Source organism: Pogona vitticeps, chromosome 6, assembly GCF_051106095.1.
Source record: "Pogona vitticeps strain Pit_001003342236 chromosome 6, PviZW2.1, whole genome shotgun sequence".
Classification (NCBI taxonomy): Eukaryota; Metazoa; Chordata; class Lepidosauria; order Squamata; family Agamidae; genus Pogona; species Pogona vitticeps.
The window spans coordinates 118,946,549-118,966,296 of record NC_135788.1 but is presented as its reverse complement, the minus strand read 5'-3'; the positions used below and the strand labels follow the sequence as shown (position 1 = coordinate 118,966,296).

General features: G+C 45.7%; 1 protein-coding gene across 1 annotated transcript; it reads right to left on the bottom strand.

Moving 5' to 3' along the window:
* Window positions 1-4,300: 4,300 nt before the first annotated feature.
* Window positions 4,301-17,970, bottom strand: IRF9 (interferon regulatory factor 9). Its single transcript, XM_020810505.3, has 9 exons — window positions 17,843-17,970; window positions 13,865-14,053; window positions 11,989-12,175; window positions 11,143-11,258; window positions 10,195-10,297; window positions 9,129-9,197; window positions 7,760-8,125; window positions 6,640-6,755; window positions 4,301-4,955 (listed from the first exon to the last, which is right to left on the bottom strand). The coding sequence occupies exons 2-9, from the start codon at window positions 14,051-14,053 to the stop codon at window positions 4,836-4,838; spliced, it is 1,266 nt and encodes a 421-aa protein (XP_020666164.3). The 5' UTR covers window positions 17,843-17,970; the 3' UTR covers window positions 4,301-4,835.
* Window positions 17,971-19,748: the final 1,778 nt, after the last annotated feature.

Sequence of the window (19,748 nt, the reverse complement as noted above, 5' to 3'; positions counted from 1 at the left end):
AGGTTCCTATTCTCCTTAGAAAGGGATAGTAGGAGTGATGACGTATTAGTTGGTGGAGTGTTTTTTTTTTCTGACTACAACTCCCATGATCCTCACAAGTTTGGCCAAAAATCAGTCTCCAGGCTTTAATGAACAATTAATGATCAGCCTTTCCTACCTCGCAGGGCTGTAGGGGGTGAGGTGAGAAAGGAGGCTGTTGTAAATATTTTCTTGAGAAAATGCAAGAAAAATCACACAAAAAATCAGAACTGTAGAGTTCAAGGAATTTTCACAGGGTGGCCTTTGTTCACATGGCATTTTATGAACAGTCTGGATCCCGAACCTACATTTACCGAATTTAAATATAACCAAAGAGAAGGCGGATTCCTCAGAAGCTTTAAAAATAAATATTAAACTGCATCGTTTTAGTTCCAAACAAGAACATGATATATAATAAATAGTGTCATTACCATGAAGTTGCTGTCGAGTTAACGGTGACCCAAATGAGTGGTGACCTCTAGAAGCTCCCATCATTAAAATGAGAAAATGTATACAGTTAAAATTTATACAGCATATCGCAGCAAGCCAAAAGAGATGAGGGGAAGGCATGGACAGCTTTTGATTTGATCTCTTGCCTTTAAAATTGAGGATAAGGTCACCTCTGCCATTTGATTCTAGAGAGGAAGGAACCTGGGGTGGAAATAACAATTTTTTTCCTCACTGCTTGGGTGTATCTATGGAGATACATCCAAAACCACCCAAATGGTGCTGATCCAGTGGTGGCTAGTGAGTCGTCATCAGGGGTGCTGTGAGTCCACACTGGGATTTAGTCTTGCCGTTTGCAAGAAATGCAAAATTAAAAAAAATGTTCACTCCTGTCCCACAAATCGCTTCAGCACCATGGACACCTCTTGTACAGTTCTGGGTAAAACCTGGAGTGGATTCATAGCACCTCTGAAACTGGAGTGGTCAGTGGCCACTGCCCCAAACAGGAGAAAAAAAAGGAAATCTCAAAGAGGTGGCTGGGCCTGACCACCTTAAATGTAATATGTTGTATGTGAAGAATGATGGAATTTTTGTTTAAATGATGAAATGCACCAGCAGTAACAATAAAGTGAATTGCACAGCCCTCCAATTCTAAAGCCCTAGGATTTCAAGCAATTAACAACGACCAGGAACAGGCCCAGCACCAAGAGTTCATGAAAGGTGAACACAGAGAGATGAATCAGCCCATGAATCAGCAAGTGACAAACCAAAGAAAGCAAGGAAATGTCTTAACTTGAAACCACAAGAAATGAGGGTGATTCATCGCCTGTTTACATTGGGGCTTAGAAGATTCGAACTCTCGACCACAAGAGGTTTACTTGAAACTGGGACGTCTCACGTTGATCTGGGTTAGAGCTTTCTCTGTAGATTTTTGCATTCTGAACTGCACTCTGAGTTTGCATTCTGAACTCTGATGCTACTTCTCTCCATTACCTTGCTGAATTTTGCAAAAAAACAAACAAACCGCAAACCCAAATCCACCCTTTTCATCTGGGTGTGTTTGGGACCCAGGTTGTTCACAAAACAAAAGATGAGTTTGGAGTTTGCTCTAATACTTTGCACCACACTGTTGCTTTCCAGGACAAATCATGGCAAACAGCTAAAGGAAAATTGTTAATTTGATATTTCTAGGCCACCAAATCTTACTGATGTTCACTAATGCTCTGCATAGCGAGCCTCAGCTAATTGTAGTTAATTAACAAGGTAATCAGACACGCAACCAGGCTTGCCACGGACACCCACACACACAAGATCTCCATCAATTATCTGCAACATCTTATGCAAATTTTATGTGAACACCAGTAAGAATTTGGACTAAAGAATTACAGTACTGTTTCTTATCTGGTTTAAGCTTGAGCACTATTTAAAAAAATGGGAGGGGGGAGAGGCATGCTTGAAATGTCATAAATCAATCAATCATAAATCTTTTTAAAGTGGAATAAAAAGAAACAACCTTCATCAGAATTAATTACTACCTTTCTTGGGAGTATCTGCAAAGCAGTGAATCTTTATAGACCTGCAGGACTGATGGTGGGACAGAAGAGAAAAACCGGAATAAATCTGCTAAGAATAAAAAAAGTCCCTCTGAGTCATATTTCTATACTTAGGTATTTTTAGCTTTAAATATTTCCTTTTAATGATGTCATTCACCTTTGTATACTCATTGTTTTGTTCTTAAACATAGTTTTTCAATGATGTATAAGCCGCCTTGTTTCCTTTTCTAAGGAGAAAGTCAGGGTTAAAAAATATTTTTAAATTGATCAGTTATGATGTAGGCACAGCCAGGTAACCCACTTTGACTTTTAGCTTTCGTTTTCAAGAGCTCTCTGGGGTTTCCAAACTATTGGGGGTGGTGGAAAACAGATCATTCCTAAAAAGTTCGGATTAAAATGCACAGCGGATTCACTGCACGCATAGGCACACCCCAAAGGGGAGTCCCCAGCTATTGCTGGAAAAAGCATCAAAAGGCACTTTTCTTTTGAGAGAGACGGTAAATATATCCTGTATAAAAGCTCCAGTCGGAGACAGGCAAAAAGAAGGTTCAGGACAAGAAACAAGCAAAATATTTATGCATGCGATGTGATTTTCATGGATTTCTCGGCCGCTCCTTCTGGCACCGACGGCTCTAGACAGGTTATACCACCATGGATGATGGTGATATTAATCACATCCACGATTTCTCGCCGTGTTTGAAGGCAAGTGTGCCATGGAACTGTACGGACAAACCATCACCGAAGGCTATATACTTTTTCCTCCCGTTTCCTGAAAGCATTCAGGCATCGTGGCAAACAGGTTGCTGGACTCAAGAACGAGACGTCTTATTATCCGAGCCTGCAGGCATGTTGATGTACATCTCCTCCAACCAGACCAAACCATGAGTAGACGCAGCCCAAGACATCAGGAAAAAAAAAAAGATTCCCCACCCTCGCCTTTGCAGTGTTATAGAAAAGCTAGTACAGTATAGAAAATACTGTGCATGTTAATTACAGTATTAGAAAGTGTTGATTGTAAGGCATTTACTTAGAGAAATGAAGTATATATAAGGTTAGATATATATGTCTTCTGAAATGCTGATAACATTTGAAACATCGATATGAAGTATATGTTTGCATAGATGGATATTAGAGTGAATACAATATTGGAGATTATTAATTATAAGGCACTCACATAGAGATATTAAGCATATATGAATTATAATATGATTACGCAGTTAAGGTTAGATAAATGTATCTTTTTGGTTTTTTGGAATGTTGATTTCTCATGATTGTAAAGTATTGATATCCTGAGATATAACTGGTTATCTAAGGATGCAAGAGAAAGAATCTGTAAAAAATCAATCCCTAGAATTATTATAACTTTAGGATGGTTTATAGTGAACAAAATTTTTAAGAGCAATAAGGTTGATGCAGTCAGATTTATATAATGGATAATATGGTATGGAAATGCCTTCCCCCCCGCCTGTATGTTTTTGCTTGTTTTGTGTGTGTTTTTGTTGGCTTTTTATGTCTATATGTGTTATAAAATAAAAATTAAAAAAGAGCATCTGCCCAGTCCTTGTACATCCAGGTTAAAGTCCCCATTGAGCCATAAAACTCACAAGATGACTTTGGGCCAGTTATACTCTTTCTCGCCCTCACCCTGTCCCGCCTTACAGGGTTGATGTGTGGACAAAGTAGGGAGAAATGCAATGTATGCTCCCAGGAGTATATTAAGGGCAGGACATGAATGTGGCTAACCAGTTATGAAATCTAGTGTTGAGCACACAATCCCGTATCTCTGAACTTTCCCATTTTAAAAAAGAAAACCTTATAAGTGAAATAATTTTTAACCTTTTGGACTGCAAAGACCACAGGAAAGTGACCCGGGGCAGAGATGCATGTGATCAGGAAGTCTCTTTCTAGCTCTGCTTATTGCTAGCAAAAGTAAATCAACTATTCCTCACGGTGTTTGCTTTGCATAATCGAACAAAGAGGCAAAGTACAACTTTCCTTGAGTCTGCTGTGTGCAAAACGGGAGACAGACCACTGCTCAATTGCAGACCCAACTCCGGTGACCCAACTGACGGGGCCTTAAAAGAACGCTCCTTTGTGTTCCCACCACAGATCTTCAGGACAGCTTTTTCAAAACCACAGCCAAATATTTCCCAGAATCAAAGCGATGCCATCTCGCTTCCCGAGAAGAGAAGTTAGTGTAGCCCCAGTATGAAACTCTCCCGCTTTACAGTATTATGCTGGCTGGTGGCTCAAAATTCATGTACTGGACGCAAATTCTAGCATCTGTTTCAAAAACACATTTTATTTAAACACACACGGTAACTGGGTTCATACAAAGTCGTTTCTCGCTACGAATAAAGTGCAAGTGAGATAATTTACTAGCCTTCTGCGCTGCTGCCAATTTTTTGTTTGTTTGCGTGTTTTCTTGGTCTTTATTTGCCTTCCTCTGTCCCTTCTTCGTCCGTCACCCCCTTGATCCAAGGAGATGCTGTATTCTGAGCTCTCGACGCTGAATCCCACCATCTGCAGGAAATCATCACAGCAACCAACCAGTCCCTCAATAATGCTACATGGCTGTGGCTAGTGTTATACACATTTCTAGAAAGAGTATGCAAGGCAGAGCAGATCCATCGTGGGTGGTGGGCAATACAAGAAGTCCCACCCGGCTCGGAAAGAAAGACAGGAAGGAGACCATTCTGCAGACACTAGTAAACGAGAAATATGGACAGACTTCGAGGCCCCCGGAGGGAGACCCAGGAGCCGTTCTGTGACCAAGTCCAACCAAGTCTCGGACGGGAACCAAAAGCTTCTGTTCCTTTAGGGCAGGATATTCGCCGACAATACAGCCACCTGGACAGGATCGAGGCAGGATGATGCTTCTACTACTGGAAGAGCAGCAGCAGCAGACAGCAGGCGGAGAGCACAAACGGGTTCTATCTGTTGGGTGGGAGGGGGAAAAGGAAAAAAATTGTAACTCCTTGTGCCAGACTTGATCAGATTCCATTCACTCGCCAACATTCAACTTTGCTGCCGAGTTTGAAAAACATCTCTGCTCCGCGCTCGGAAAAACTACTTTTGGGCACCGGATCTGGTCCGGAAACATGCTGGCGAGGAGATGCTGCAGATTCCCAACCCCAAAAAGCATTCCCCCCCCCCATGTTTTACCTGTCTCATTCTGCACTGCAGGCTCATCCTGAATCTGGATTACTCAAAGTACCATTCTTTTCGGATCCCTGCCTACTTATAAGGAGCCTGGTGGTGCAGTGGTTAAACTGCAGTACTGCGGCCAGCAACTCTGCTCACAACCCGGGTTCAATCCCAGGTTGCCGGCTCAAGATTCACTCACCCTTCCATCCTCCCGAGGTCGGTCAATATTTACGAGTACCCAGCTTGCTGGGCGTGGGGGTGGGCAATGTGCAGTCTGCATAATTAAAACTAAACCACTCAGAGAGACCTTTAAGCACTATTGGGCAATATACAGTGGTGCCTCGCTTAGTGACATTAATCCGTGCAGGAAAAAACGTTGCTAAGCTAAACGGAATTAAAAAGCCCATAGAAACGCATTAAAATGCCATTAATGCATTTCTATGGGCTTCAAAACTAACTTTAAAGCAGAGATCCTCCATGGGGGCGGCCATTTTCGGTGCCTCTAAAGCGAGGACACACAGCGGACGGCCGTTTTGTTTTCCCGGCAGCCATTTTGAAACCGCCGATCAGCTGGCCGAAAATGGTGGCTTTGCGATGATTGCTTCCCCGCAATCATTGCAAAGCGAATTTTCCCCATAGGGACCATCGCAAAGTGATCGCTTTTGCGATCGCTTAAACTCTGTCAGTAAGTGATTTCATCGCTCAACGGAGCGATCGCTAAGCGAGGCACCACTGTATAAGCAGCACACTTTGCAATAATGCCTTTAATCCACAATTCCTAAACACCGCACACTGTTTACTGCCCCAGAACCTACATGTCTCCTTAAAGCTATTCTGCCTACCCATAAATGCTTTTCACACCCGGGCTCTTTTGCTGAAGGGCACCAAACTCATGAAAAGACACAACAAGGAGATATAACCTCGATTAACAACGTACAGCGGAGAGACCCAAACTTTTTTTCTATCAGGTTTCTCCACCTACAATCCTACACATACTCCCTCGGAGACCATTCATGTTGCTATAATTCTCTTCTGTCCAAAATTCCCAACCATGACAGGCAGGGAACCCTTCTGGTTGTGTCCCATAACAATGCCCATCCTCCCCCGCTGGCATGGACTGCTGCCTGGGGATGATGGTATTGGCAGTCCAAAAGAACCAGAGAAGAAAGACAGTATCTTCAGAGGACCTTTCCCACCCACTGGTCATCCCTTTATCCTGAACTCTGCAAGCTCACAAGGCTTTTATTTCTTAATGTCTTCTCCTATTTCTTCTCCCCCGATTCTTCCCATAACCCACATGTCTGTTCCTGGCAAAGCTGAAAACGGAGAGCAGGCACCCTCGTGTCTAACTGAAAAGTCTCTTACTGTACGGACCGTGCTTCTCTTGTACCATGGTGGGCTTCCAGCTGACCGCAAATCCCTCCTTCTGAAGCAGCGATGGGTTGGGGCCTCACCACCACATAGCCCATCTCACCTGGATGATGATGGGTTTGCTGTCCATACTCTCGTCCTCCCCTAGTTCTTCTCCAACACAGAGAGTAATCCGGTGTTCGGGCAGAGGGGCGAGTCCCAACTGGAACTGCTCCAGCGCTGTGGGCGTAAAACATAGCAAGGGTCAGCGGCGAGAAGAAGGGTCAAGAACCATTGCAGAACATGGAAAAACAACTTCAAGGACCACCATTCCCATGGTCCCCCAGCCAGGGAGGCGACGGGATGTGCTGGCTGGTTGGATCCTCATTTTAGCAAGGAGAATCCGTGATTTTGCCAAGCGCTGATGTGACTGGTTCACTCAAGTGCCTGTTCAGACCAGAGAAGGTGTACGGATATTTTAGGGAAATCAAACCAACCAGGAAAACAAGTCCTTCAAGGAAAACATAAAACCCATCAAACAGAGGCACCAACTCTTAAACTGCCCATCTTCATTTCTTAGGTCTCATGCGGAGCTTGGAGAAATTTCCTCTTTTTTGGACTTTGGAATTCTGGGAATTATAGTCCAAAAAAATTAATATTTGTAAGCTGCATTCCAGAATGTTTTGAAAAGTGCTCTCTATACCTTCTTCTTCACTGATGCTAATATTTGCCGACTTTTGAAAGTACCCACTGGATATCCGTTAAGTATGCAACTACAATGGACGCTTAAATAGCTAACAAAATACCTCTTTGTTAAAGACAAAGATGTACAGAGTTTAGCATGACCCTATCAGGGAGGGAAGCACTGTGTATACCACCTGGCACTCACTGAAAGAAACACGGATTATATGTAGGAAATACAGCAGAACCCCCTTATCAGCGTGATCAATATCAGCTGGTTCAATTAGCCATGGCCTGAAAATATTGAAAGAAAAACCCTTGAAATGTATATTTCTAAAGATAAAGTTGCCAGAACCAGCCACTGGAGGGAGACAAAGACCATACTATGTACGGCATTTGCTATTATCCACATGTTTCAGCATCCGCAGGGAGGCTTCAAACTAATCTGCCACAGATACAGGGGTCTTACTGTACACCCTTTTCCTCTTCATTTCATGAGGAAATGAGTTCCCCCCCCCCCAGCCACTAAACCCTGTGGTTTCTTGGTGTGAGAGAAGCTTCACCTGCTTTAAACAATCGGGTGCTGAAGAGCTGAAGGAATGTGTTATTCTCCAGCCTCCCTTGGGCGTGAACTCCGCTCGGTCCTCGGCAGAAGAGGCTCGCTTTGCCCCGACACTGGGCGAATATTCCCTCCTCATTGCTGGCCACCATGACGCCCTTCTCCAGATCCTTCAGGGAAAGCAGAACGGCTTCTTGCTTCTGACCGCCCTCCGTTTTGATCGGCAACGGCAACCCCACGCGGCTCATGCTGCTGATCAGGGCGGCCGACGGGGCTGGGGCGGAGGAGATGAGAAACTCCCCCGCGGGGATCCAACTCTGCTGGACCAGCTCGCCGCTATAGAAAACGGACAGCTGCACCGAGTAATCCCCTAAGGAGAAAGAGGAAAGGGGCTGAGTCCTAAAGCAATGGGTTACAAAATGAATGGGACGTGGGTGGCGCTGCGGGTTAAACCGCAGAAGCCTCTGTGCTGCAGGGTCAAAAGACCAAGCAGTCGTAAGAGCGAATCCACATGACGGAGGGAGCTCCCGTCGCTTGTCCCAGCTCCTGCCAACCTAGCAGTTCAAAAGCATGCAAATGCGAGCAGATAAACAGGTACAATCTCGGTGGGAAGGTAAACAGTGTTCCATGTCTAAATCACATTGGCCATGTGACCACGGAAAGATTGTCTTCGGAGAAACGCTGGCTCTACAGCTTGGAGACGGGGATGAGCACCGCGCCCTAGAGTCGGACACGATTCGACTAATTGTCAAGGGGAACTTTTACAAAACGAATCTATGGGCCACAATCCTCCTATCTGGAACTGGTTAGGCTTCCTCTCGAGTCCTGTTCTGGATACTGCATTTCGATAAGGATGTCGACAATCTAGAGCAAGTCCAGAGAGAGGGCAACAAGGAGGATCTGGCGACTGGAAACCAAGCCCTAGGAGGAAAGACGGAAAGAACTGGGCTTGTTTACCCTTGAGAATAGAAGACTGGGGGGGGGGGGGGGAGACATGATACCATTCTTCAATTACCTGAAAGGTAGTCCTACAGAGGAGGGACTGTTCTCAAACATCCCAGAATGCAGGACGCATAATAATGGGCTCAAGCAACAGGAAGTCAGATTTCGGCTGAATGTTAAGAAAGACTTCCTGTTAGAGGCAGTATGTCAAACTGACAGGAGGTAGAATGGGAATCGAACGCTCATCCTCTGGCTTTGCAGCAAGATACTTTAACCACTGAGCTATCCAGCCATCTTTTCTGGACTGCGACGGCTGAAACCTTTCCCCAAACTCTGGATCTTAAGGGGTTAGAGCTGGGATCACAAATCACGGGAGGGAAGGGACAATTCTTTATAAGAGGATGATCTCTGATAAAGTTCTGTGATCTTACCTGCTTCCACTCCAGAGTCCAATGTGGAAACGGGATTAAAGCAGACCGAATTCTCGTTCACCTCTGGTGCTGGCGTGAGAAAAGAGGGGGAAAGAAGAATGAATTTTAAGAGGGGAGCCCCCTCCCGTGACCCACCGTTCGGCGTAAGCTACCCCTTATTCTCTCTGAAATATTCCCTCCTCAATCTTGCAGGAGAGGATTCCCTCAATAAGAAAATAGATGGTGGGTCAAGAGGTAAATACTTGATATTTTTTTCTTCACCGATGAGAAAGAAAAATGACATTTTGGAAATGTCTGCGCTTTTTAAAACAAAGACACACACACACACACACCCAGAACACCTTTTTTGTGCAGAAACTCCCTGGGCGCTGCTCCAAAATGCTCTCGTTTTGCAAAAGGCAAGGTTTTTAAAAGCAATAACACCCTGCCCTCTTAGTTCCTGAAATATTTTTACCCCTCCTTTATCCTTAAAAAAGGACCCAAGGTGCCATACGTTGTCCTTGAAAGACAGTATTTAAAGCTGAAGACAATGAGAATCTGTTGTAAACTACCCAGAGCGGTATATAAATTAAATAAATAACAACGGTGGTTTATATAATTAAAACCCGGTAATTAAAGCTAAGAACGAGTAAGAACAATGAGTTAAGAGCACTGCATACTCTGTGGCAGGATGCTTTCAAAAGTCTTATTTGAGCCGGCCAGATCCCGCGCTGGTGTTTAGAACCAACGTGGATTTTGCCGCAACATTAATAATAATAATGAGAATTCTCCTATGGGAAGCCTGATCTTTATGGATCCAAACAGTTGATATTCTTAAGACTAGATATCCGTAGCTAATGTGTAATGTGGATCTGGATTCCACTTAATGAAACCCGATCAGATTTCCTCCCCCCTTTTCAAAGTGTTTAGTCAGCTTCCTGAACCCGGTGCCCATCTCTTTGGCAAGACAAGGAGATTCATTTTGCAATTCTTCACCAAGCAACCCCAGCCAAATACTTTTTACGCCCCAGGCACCTTGAATGTATGAACAGAGTGATAACGTCCGAGACAAGGCGAATTCCCCCACCTGGTTCACCGGCCTGGGGACTGGTCTCCCCGTTCTGGTAGGCAGAAGGGTCGGACCCGTTTGTAGTGTTGCTCGTCATGGCGGCCGGCTCCAAGCATACTTCCTACGCAACAAGGAACTGGTGTCAGGGTGCGTCCACATGAGGACTCTCTGCTCAAATTCCACTCCATGGATGGCCATCTTTCTCCTACCCCCTCGCCCACGCCTCTTTCGCCATGCGCTCGCCCTGGGATGACACCCAAGCGGCTTGAAAGGCAGCCTTCTCCAATCTGGTGTCTTCCAGAGATCTTGGACTACAACTCCCAGCTGGTCACGGGGATTCTGGGAGTTGTAGTCCATAACACCTGGAAGGCATCAGGTTGGGAGAGGGAAGCATGTAGCAAGTCATGGATACCACTCACTGGTATAGCTTCCCTCTCACCAGTTCCCTCTCCTTTTCCACTCGGTGTGCGTGGAAAAGTGCGCATGCATGCGCGCTGGCCTCCCTGCACACGTCAGGTTGAAGGGAAACTTCCCTTTCAATTTCTTTTATCTGTCGGACTGCACTAGCGCTATCCCAGATTGCAAGAAATACATTTTTTAAAAAGTAAAATGTTAAAAAGAACACAACAGCACCACAGCGGAGAGCAGCTGTAAGAAGCTGCCGGTGCGCAGGCTGGCGGGCGGGCGCAGGATGAAGCCTGAAATGCAACAATTCTAAAACCCCAGGTCCCCCCCCCCTCTGCTAATCTATAACACAACTTAAAAACGGATTAAAGGTTTTCTCAGGAAGATGAACATGTGGTTTTCAACGGGCTTCAGAAACCCCGATCCGTCTCCTGATTCGTTTTTCCTGGCATCACTGTGCCCGGAGAAACCGAGGAAAGAAAGCACGATCCGGTCCACGCGCGCACAGACCCCGCGGACAAACTGTCCGAGGGTCCGATCCACCACAATGTTAATACTCACCACTTCCAGGAGGGGAAGAGAGGCGGCCGGCTGAAGCGGGCTGTGGTCAGAACAAGCGTTTTTATTCAACTGTTCCAACTTCACCTTCTTCGACTTCAGGAGTTTCGGCCGGGGTCCTTGGGAAAAACCCAGATAAAGGGCCGGGGAGAGATAAATTAGGGCTCAGTCGGCACTCCGGATACATCTCTGTGCAACCCCTTAGTCCAAAAATCCCCTTCCCGAGAACGGCCAGGTCCTCCTGTTAAAAATAAACGAAGCCAGCCAGCCTCTGTCACTTTTAATCTATCCACCGGCAAGGAGAAAGCAGGGAAGAGTAAAGCTTGGGGGAAGCCGGAAAAACACCACTGTGACACCATTGAAATGGTTCCATCTGCCATGCCATCTGGGAACGATGGGGGCTGTAGTCCAACAATTTTGACCGGCACAGATAAGGTTGCCCTGAAGCAGAGGGGGGAGGCTTTGGATGCGACGGAACTGCCTTTTCTGCCCCCAGGAACGCCTCCGGGCCATGAGGTCTTCCAAAAAACAAAAAATGGAAGCCATTCCCAGTGTTCAAAAATCGATGACTTTTGGGGGCCTCAAAGGTGCACCCCAGAGGCCTGCAACCGATTCCTCATCATTTTCGGCTGGGGATTATTTTTAATGTCTTGCCAGCGAACTTTGGGGCCGCAAAAGAGCCTTAGGTAAGGCACGGGGGTTCAGGCCTACCGTTTTCCTCCCTTTCTATGCAAGCATCAGACCCATGATCTTGACAGGAGCGCCTGAATCATGTTGGGAGATTTTGAGGGAGAGAGAAAAAGAAAAAGAAGCCAAAAACACACAGAAATATTTAATTACTTTCCTTACCAAGAACCTGCTCGGACAGTGGGACCAGGCGGTACACTTTATAGGGCTCTGTGATATCCAGCCGGGAACGCTCCGGGACCTCCTCGAACTCGGGGCTCTTGCTGAAGGCACAGCGGATGCGTGTCTTCCAGGCAGCTGGGTTGATCCGATCTCCAGGGCGGTATTTCCCTTTAAACACGGCCCATTCCTGTGCAAAGAACGCATGGAGAGAGATGGCGACTGAACCTTGTTGGAACTGACATCAATCCACCCTGCAATGGAACTCTTTCGCATTATGATGGCCTCTCTCGAGCCTAGCCTTCTCCCTGATAGACTAGTTTTCTCTAGGCAGGGAACTTCCCTTCATTCTGTTATCCTGAGCGAGTCTTCTATTGCTCCTCCCGCCAGAGTGCGGGAAACATTACTTTCTGGACTACAAATCCCAAAATCCCCCACCAGCCATTCTGGATTTTGGAAGTTGTAGTCCAAAAAAGAAAAGTGACTTTGTCTGCGGAGGCGAGAGGGATGGCCTGTCGGCGGAGGGCCTTTTCGGCAGCTGCCCCCTTGGTCTTTGGAAGGCCCTCCCAAACGGCGTCCGATGGGCACCGACATTACTGACATTTCGGCACCAGGTTAAAACCTTTCTGTTCCGGAATATTTTTAATTGAAGTTTTGAAATTTTAATTGATAAGAGTCATGGATCTAGAAAAACAGATTCTAGACTGTTTTTGCAGATTGCTCCTGCTTTTTATTCTTGCTTTTGTAGAGTATCGATGTAACCGTATGAGTTTTTAGTGTGTTTGTTTCGACGGAATTGTTTTAATGGATGTTGGAAGCCGCCCGGAGACCCTTGCAGGCACCCTGCATACACGTCGAATAAATAAATAAATAAATAAATATAATAAATAATACCACAAAAACTGGAAAAGTGGCATGCCGTGGGCTGCCAGAAACATCAGCCGTAGCTTTGGCCTTTAGAAGCCTTCAAACTGGACTGCCTTAGCTCGGCCCTCGGCTACACCCACAATGAGTCAAGATACACAAAAGATAAAAAAACAAGGCGACAAACCATGGCCGTGTGGCACGAAACACATCGAAGTCACGACATCACACCCTCTTGCAATGGTAAAAGTAGCTCAAAGTAACTTCAGTGACAACCTCAACGGAGTTCAGTTACAATTAGAATTGCAACGTAACTTCCTTATGTCCCCGTGACAAAGAGGTTTCTCTCTGGATTTGCCTTTCTGCCTCCGTTTCATCTCCAAGCTAAAACCTTTCACCAAATGTGTTCGCCCAAGCCTTTGGGAGGACAGGATCCCACCCAGATTGTGGAACGGAAAGCCTACAGCGGTAGAATTATTTTTCACAAATTCAGTTTTGTATCTTTGAAACTTTACCCTAAACTAGCTAATCAGTCTATAAGACAAGGGACTGGGTTTTAGCAAACGTCACCATGTGGGTCATGCAAAATAAAACACAAGTGCAAAAATAGCTGATACCTTTTGTTGTTGTTGTTTAGTTGTTAAGTTGTTTCCGACTCTTCATGACCCCATGGACCAGAGCACGCCAGGCCCTCCTGTCTTCCACTGCCTCCCAGAGTTGTCAAATTCATGTTGGTCGCTTCGATGACCCTGTCCATCCATCTCCTCCTCTGTCGTCCCCTTCACCTCCTCTTGCCCTCACACTTTACCAGCATCAGGGTCTCTTCCTTTATAGACCACTAAAAAATTAGCACAAAAAAACTCATGTGGTTATTTTTTTTAGTGGTCTATAAAGGTCTTGCCTATTTTCACTGTCCCTAACCACAAATCCGTATTTCTGGTTCATTCTCAAGATCGTGCGCAGTCTGGCGAGACCCACCCTGAAATCTTTTCTACCTAACACACAAGCACAATACCTTGAAAAACCCAGCGTCTTCTTCGTGCCGGAACTCCTGCTTCCCGGCGTGTTTCCACGGGATACGGAACATCGTCTTGGCCGGAGGGTCCTCCCAGACGACGCCCGGGAACTTCCCGCCTTCCACCTGCTCAATGGTCCAATCCCTCAGCTTCCGAGTTATCCTCACGCCTCGCTTTGGGGTCGCCATCTGCAGCCGGAAGCGAAGAAAGGGTTGAGAGGGTGGGGAAAGTGATCCACGGACTCTAAAGAGTCCCACGCCACGTTATCAGAACGTCAGATTTGCGTTTCCCAGAACAGCGTAAGAAGAGCGTGGTGGATCAACCAAAGGATCGTATGTTCTGGATTGCACGCCTCCAGTGGCTTCTTGGTTGCCTCCGAGAAAGCCACCGGCCAGATGTGAGCACAACCGCACCCTCTCCATCATGCGCTTCTTCAGCTGAGGTAGAGCAACTGACTCATAGCCACGGAGGGCCTGAGCCGCCATGAATGGATCCAATCCGATTTTAAAGCCACCCAAGTTCACATCTTACAGGGCACCTTGTGGCATAGAGTTCCACAGTTCAACCTGACACAATGACACTTCCTTTTTTCAAAATAACAGGCATTTGGGAAGCATTTCAAAGAGGACCACGCATCAAGGAAGGGGTTTGACCCACACCAATGACACAAAGGATCTCCCCAAGCCACTACCCCAAAATCTCAAAGACTGGCACTCGTGATTTATAACTTTTGTGCTGGCCTTATAAAGGTACTGCTACAATATGGTAATTTGAGAGTGGACTTTGATTCTGGTCCATGTGGCCAGTCACCTCCATTTTTTGCTCAGCTTTAGAGAGCCTTATTGCTAAAATAATTCAAATGCAAAGGTACAGGAAAACATTATTGACTCCTATGATGGTTTTATCCAGCTCCCTGGCTCGCATTTCCTGATTTTACAAGCAGGCAGCCCCAAGCTATGTTAAAGACTGCATCTCCCATTATGAGCCTGCTCGGGTGTTAAGATCATCAGGGGAGGCCTTTCTCTCGGTCCCATCATCCTCACAGGTGTGTTTGGTGAGGACACAGAGCAGGGCCTTCTCTGTGGCTGCTCCTTTAGACTCTGGAACTCCCTGCCACTGGAGGCCAGCCTGGCCACATCTTTGCTGTCCTTCCACAAGCAGGCAAAGACCTTTCTCTTCAGGCAGGGTTTCCCTGAGCGACTGGCTTGCTTAAGTAGGGGTTTTTCATGGATTAGCATACCTTGTTGCTTCAACTGAGTTTTGGTGATGCTATTTATTTTTTTAGTATGGCACTTGTTTGATCCTTTCTAGTATTTGTGTACTCAGTATTGTTAGCTTCCAAATGAGCTTTTAATGATGCAAGCTGCCTTTTAAGGAGGGAAATGGGGGGAAAATATTTTAAATAAGTCAATGCAAAACTTCATTCATATTTTAAGTGCGACGGCCCAGAAAAAACTCCCTAGAAAACAACAGCAGCTCCTCTCTCACCAATGAGATATTAGAAAGAGGACGGATCGCCTGGGCCCAAGGAAAGGCAACTTTAAATCAACAGCCTTTGAGATTAATTTAATTAGATAAAATAACTCCCTGCAGTGTTTTAGCAAAGAACCAGGCAAGCAAAATGCAAAGGATGCTCGGTTCCATGCCTGCCGATCCTTTGAGAGCTGTAGGAAACTCCCTTATCTGGTTCCTGGCACCCACCCATAGAGTCACGCCTGGTGAGCATAGGAGCGAAGGCTTTTTCGGAGCCCGCTGGCAAACTACGGAACTCACCGCCCAAGATGGCCAACTCCCTGGTGTTCCTTCTGCGCTTCCGCCAGCACCCAAAGCCCCGCGTTGCAAACCTCTAAGGACAGGGGCTACAAAAGATGGGCCAGGTACTCATCTACCCCCCCTCATTTTTGCAATTATTATTTGTAACAGAGAGAGCTTTTTAAAAGGGTTTTTAATCACACCCTGTTTCCCTACAACCACTGATCCCGTTTTAAGAGTTCACTGCTTTATTTGCAACCGTCAGTCAAAATTTTTAAAAAAAGAAGTCCCGAGAAATAAAAAGAATGTTGTGGCTAATATCTTTACTTCCTTCAACAATTTGGAAAGTCACCTTTCGGTAGCAAAGTCCGGACTGGGAATGATGCAAGCCTAAAGTCAAATAAATAAATAAATAAAATTCCTGGTGGCTTGTTATGAGACAGACCAATTAATTCATTGGGACGATGATTAAGTACTCTGATTAAAGCCTCTTGTCTCTTACCTGCACAGGTAAAATAACTGATTAATTGCCCTTTTCATTCATTTGTTTAAATGCCATCACAGCACAAACTAAGAGACAACTAAGGTAGCTCTTATATTGCACTTATATGTCACTAGCTGGAAGAATCATGCTAGAGAATACTGCATCTCAGTGAGATGTGCAAATTGGAAGCAGATTCTTACCAAATGTAGCACCGCGTGATGGATGTGAGCATGAAAAAGGGATGGAAAGGCCAGGAGCTACACACAAACACACAAACTTTTCTATTAGGTGTCACCACCTTTCAAACAAGGAAGTTTATATTAAGGAGGAAATTTAAAAGAAAAAACCCAAAACAACATTTTCTTTGGGGAAACAAGAACAAATGTCGAATTAATAATAAACAGTGAGCAAAGCAGTCTATGGGGAAATCAACAGAAGGGATGATGGTGGTGGCATTAATGAAATCAGAGGAGAAGACCAGAAATTAAACAGCCATTAAAGAAAACAAGGTTAAAGGTCAACATATTTTAACAATCATGCCTGAGTCCCTGAATGCCCCTTTTTAAAGTTAAAGTTTGTTTTAAATATTTAACATTTGGAAAATTTTGTATTATTCAATGTGTTTTCATCCGTTTTTTAGTGTGCTTTTTTAAATGTACAACTTACTTTTTAAAAAAATTCTATTCTTTTTTAATACTGGGAGCTGCCTTGAATCCCATGATCAGGAGAATTTATTTGTCTGTCTATAAATCAGACAGACAGATCAATACCTAAATCAAATAAGGCACAGATGTACAGTAAAAGCAGGGGAGGGAGACCATGGGCGAGAGTCAGGAAAAGAGGGAGGGAGGGAAGGAAGGAAGGAAGAGAATATTAAAGAGTAAAAATGTGAAAAAAGGTGAAAGGAAGAGCAGCTCACCCATGGATCTTGTAGCATATTTTAGAAATATCTACTAAAGATATTCTGCCTGCCTGCCTTCGAATGTTTGTTATTGCACCGCAGATAGTAAAAACACAATACAAAATGAATTTTCTGCTTTTACAGCTAGCAAGAGATAAGTTAATAATTGACTTTTTAGATCCCTACATAGAGGGACTGCATGGGAGTCCCTTTCCAAAGGGCAGCATCTGCAGCACCTATTCAAAAAGAAAGAAAGAAGTCGAGGAACCCGGTGGCACCCAGAAGACGAAGCCATGGGAGCCTCCGTGGGCTGCACTCCACACCACCCGAGGCTCGAAGCAGTCCTCCAGAACCGTCTGCTCCGGAATAAAAGGTCTGATTGTCAAGTCCATCTTCCCAGTCTGGGTTTCTGTGTTTGATCAAGTGGGCTGCAGTTCCGAATGCTGTGTTGCATTTCGGGGTCTCACCGGACTCCGGCGTTGTTGAAAGAAAGAGAGAGGAAACGCCACGGGAATCCGGTCCGCCCCGTCAACAGGCGTGGGTCTGGATCGGAGCTCAGGGCGGTCCTTGTTGGGGGACTACAATTCCGACATTCCCCCTCTCCCCAGGCTGGGGAGGAATTTGGGGAGTTGTAGTCCCCCTCCCCCCAAAAAGTAATTTCCCCCCCCCCTTAGTTCTGCCCTGGATCTCTAGGATAAGAGGAGGAGGAAAAGGAGGGGAGGGGGGGAAGGAAAAGATATGGCTAGAGAAATCAAAAAGTTGGAAAGCAGGAAGGGAACGGAATTAATTTAATAAATAAATAGAAATAAAAATAAATGCAAAGAGCAGGCAAAGGCGCACCTTTTCCCGACTTTGCTGGCCGCCTTCCTCCCTCTGCAGCGGTCCGGCTCCCGGGCTGCCTCGGTGCAGGATCGCACCCCCGGGTCCCAGCCGGCTCGCGCCGCCCCCGATCAGCTGGGCTGCCCCCCCGCCCCCTCCCTTTTCTTCCCTCCTCCGAGCCTTTTCCTCGAAGTCACGTGGCGCCGAGCGCTTCCCCGCCCTTGACCGCCAGGGGGCGGCAGAGAGACGCTGTGTGGATGTTTTTATGTACAGTATTTTATTTAATTTATTTTATTTCACAGTATTTGTTTTTTTTCGACTCCTATACCGCCCCCTCTGGCTACCCAAGCCACTCTGGGAAGGTTTACAACACAATAAAACAAGGGACATTAAAAATATCTATATTATTAAAGCAAAACCCAAATAAATATACACTACTGTACTACCAACCATCTCACATGAGGTAAAATATAGAGTGACTCAGGGTTTGTGCCCAGCTTTAAGCGGTTGTGTTTCATACATGCCGTTATGTATGACCTAGGTTTGGTGTTTAGTTCTTTTGAAGTCTTTAAAAAAAAAAAAAAAAACATTCGCACATGAGACAGAAAGCAAGGTTGGAAGAGAATCGTCTGAGAACTGCAGAAGCTGGAAGGGACCCTGAGGATCATCAAGTCTAGCCCGTCAAGGAGGTCTGGGGGGCGGAATTCGAACTCCCAACCTCTGGCTCTGATGCCTTAAGTGCTGAGCTAGGTTACACAGTGTGAGAGCCAGTGATGCCTTTTATGGGATCTTTTTTAAAAAAATCCATCCTCTGCAAGCTTTCGGGACGACGTTTCCACTTCTTCAGGCTTAGCGCCACCCCTTTCTGGACAGGGCAGCCAAAAGGGACGCACGGGTCCCAGATTTGGTGGTACACGTTTGTGAGGCTTGACGCCAGTCCCCGGAAGGCTGCGGTTTGAAGCCTCTTCACAGCCTCGTCTCAAAATTTTACACCCCCTTGCAAGTTGTTTTTTTGGGTGGGTGCAGTTAGTAATTAAAAAAATATCACCCACTCTTGCCTTGGGCAATCTTTGCGAACCACACAGCTTTTCCTGGTCCCCTTAAAATAACAAGAGATTGCAAAATACTCCAGGAAGCATTGGATTTTTTTTAATTTTGTTTGGAAAGAGGTCTCAAGACAGCAGGTCCTGATCCGTTCTCCTTTTCCACCTCTGTTGCCCATACTTAATAAACCCCTGAGAGATTACACGGGCCCCCATTTTTTCCCTAAGGGGAAGAGCCCTTTGCACATGCCTGTGGGTGATGGGTTCCCAAGCCATTTCTGACCTCATGACTACCAGATGAATGAGGGAACCTCTGAAAGGCCCAAGTCCTTAATAGTTCTGCTCAGGTCTTGCAAACTCAAGGCCAGAGTTTCCTTGGGGCACTCAATCCCTCTCATGTTTCTTCTTCCTATTTTCCTACGGCTTCCGACTTTTTCCTAACATCACATTTTCCAAAACACTGGTGGGCTGTTAGCTTAGTGGTTGAGGTCTCTGGAGCTGTAGAGCCAGAGGCTGGGAGTTTGATTCCCCCACTGTGTGTCTCCTTGACACGGGCTGGACTGGATGATCCCACGGGGTCCCTTCCAGCTCTGCAATTCTAAGATGATGATGATTATTACTACTACCAGACCACTAAAATCTCACAAAGGGGCTGGCTTTCCAATTCTGTAGCAGGAACAGAAAAGGCCTTCAAAGACATCATGCCTAAATAGATGTTCAAGCCACAGCTCGTGTATGCAAACAGTGGAAAAGTCAGCAGTGACTCCCAGGCTTTGGAACACGCTCCCCCCCCCGGAGATTTGTCTGGCCCCCTTGCTGGGCATTTTCAAAAACCAACTCAAGACCTGGTTATATAGACAGGCCTTCCCTCCAGACTTTACGTA

Excerpts from the sequence above, each read along its gene's own strand:
- IRF9 (XM_020810505.3), bottom strand. The coding sequence starts at position 14,053 with ATGGCGACCCCAAAGCGAGGCGTGAGGATAACTCGGAAGCTGAGGGAT. Across the intron at positions 10,298-11,142 it reads CTCTTCCCCTCCTGGAAGTG|GAAGTATGCTTGGAGCCGGC; the intron begins GTGAGTATTAAC and ends CTTGTTGCGTAG. Across the intron at positions 6,756-7,759 it reads CACCCGATTGTTTAAAGCAG|CGCTGGAGCAGTTCCAGTTG; the intron begins GTGAAGCTTCTC and ends TTACGCCCACAG.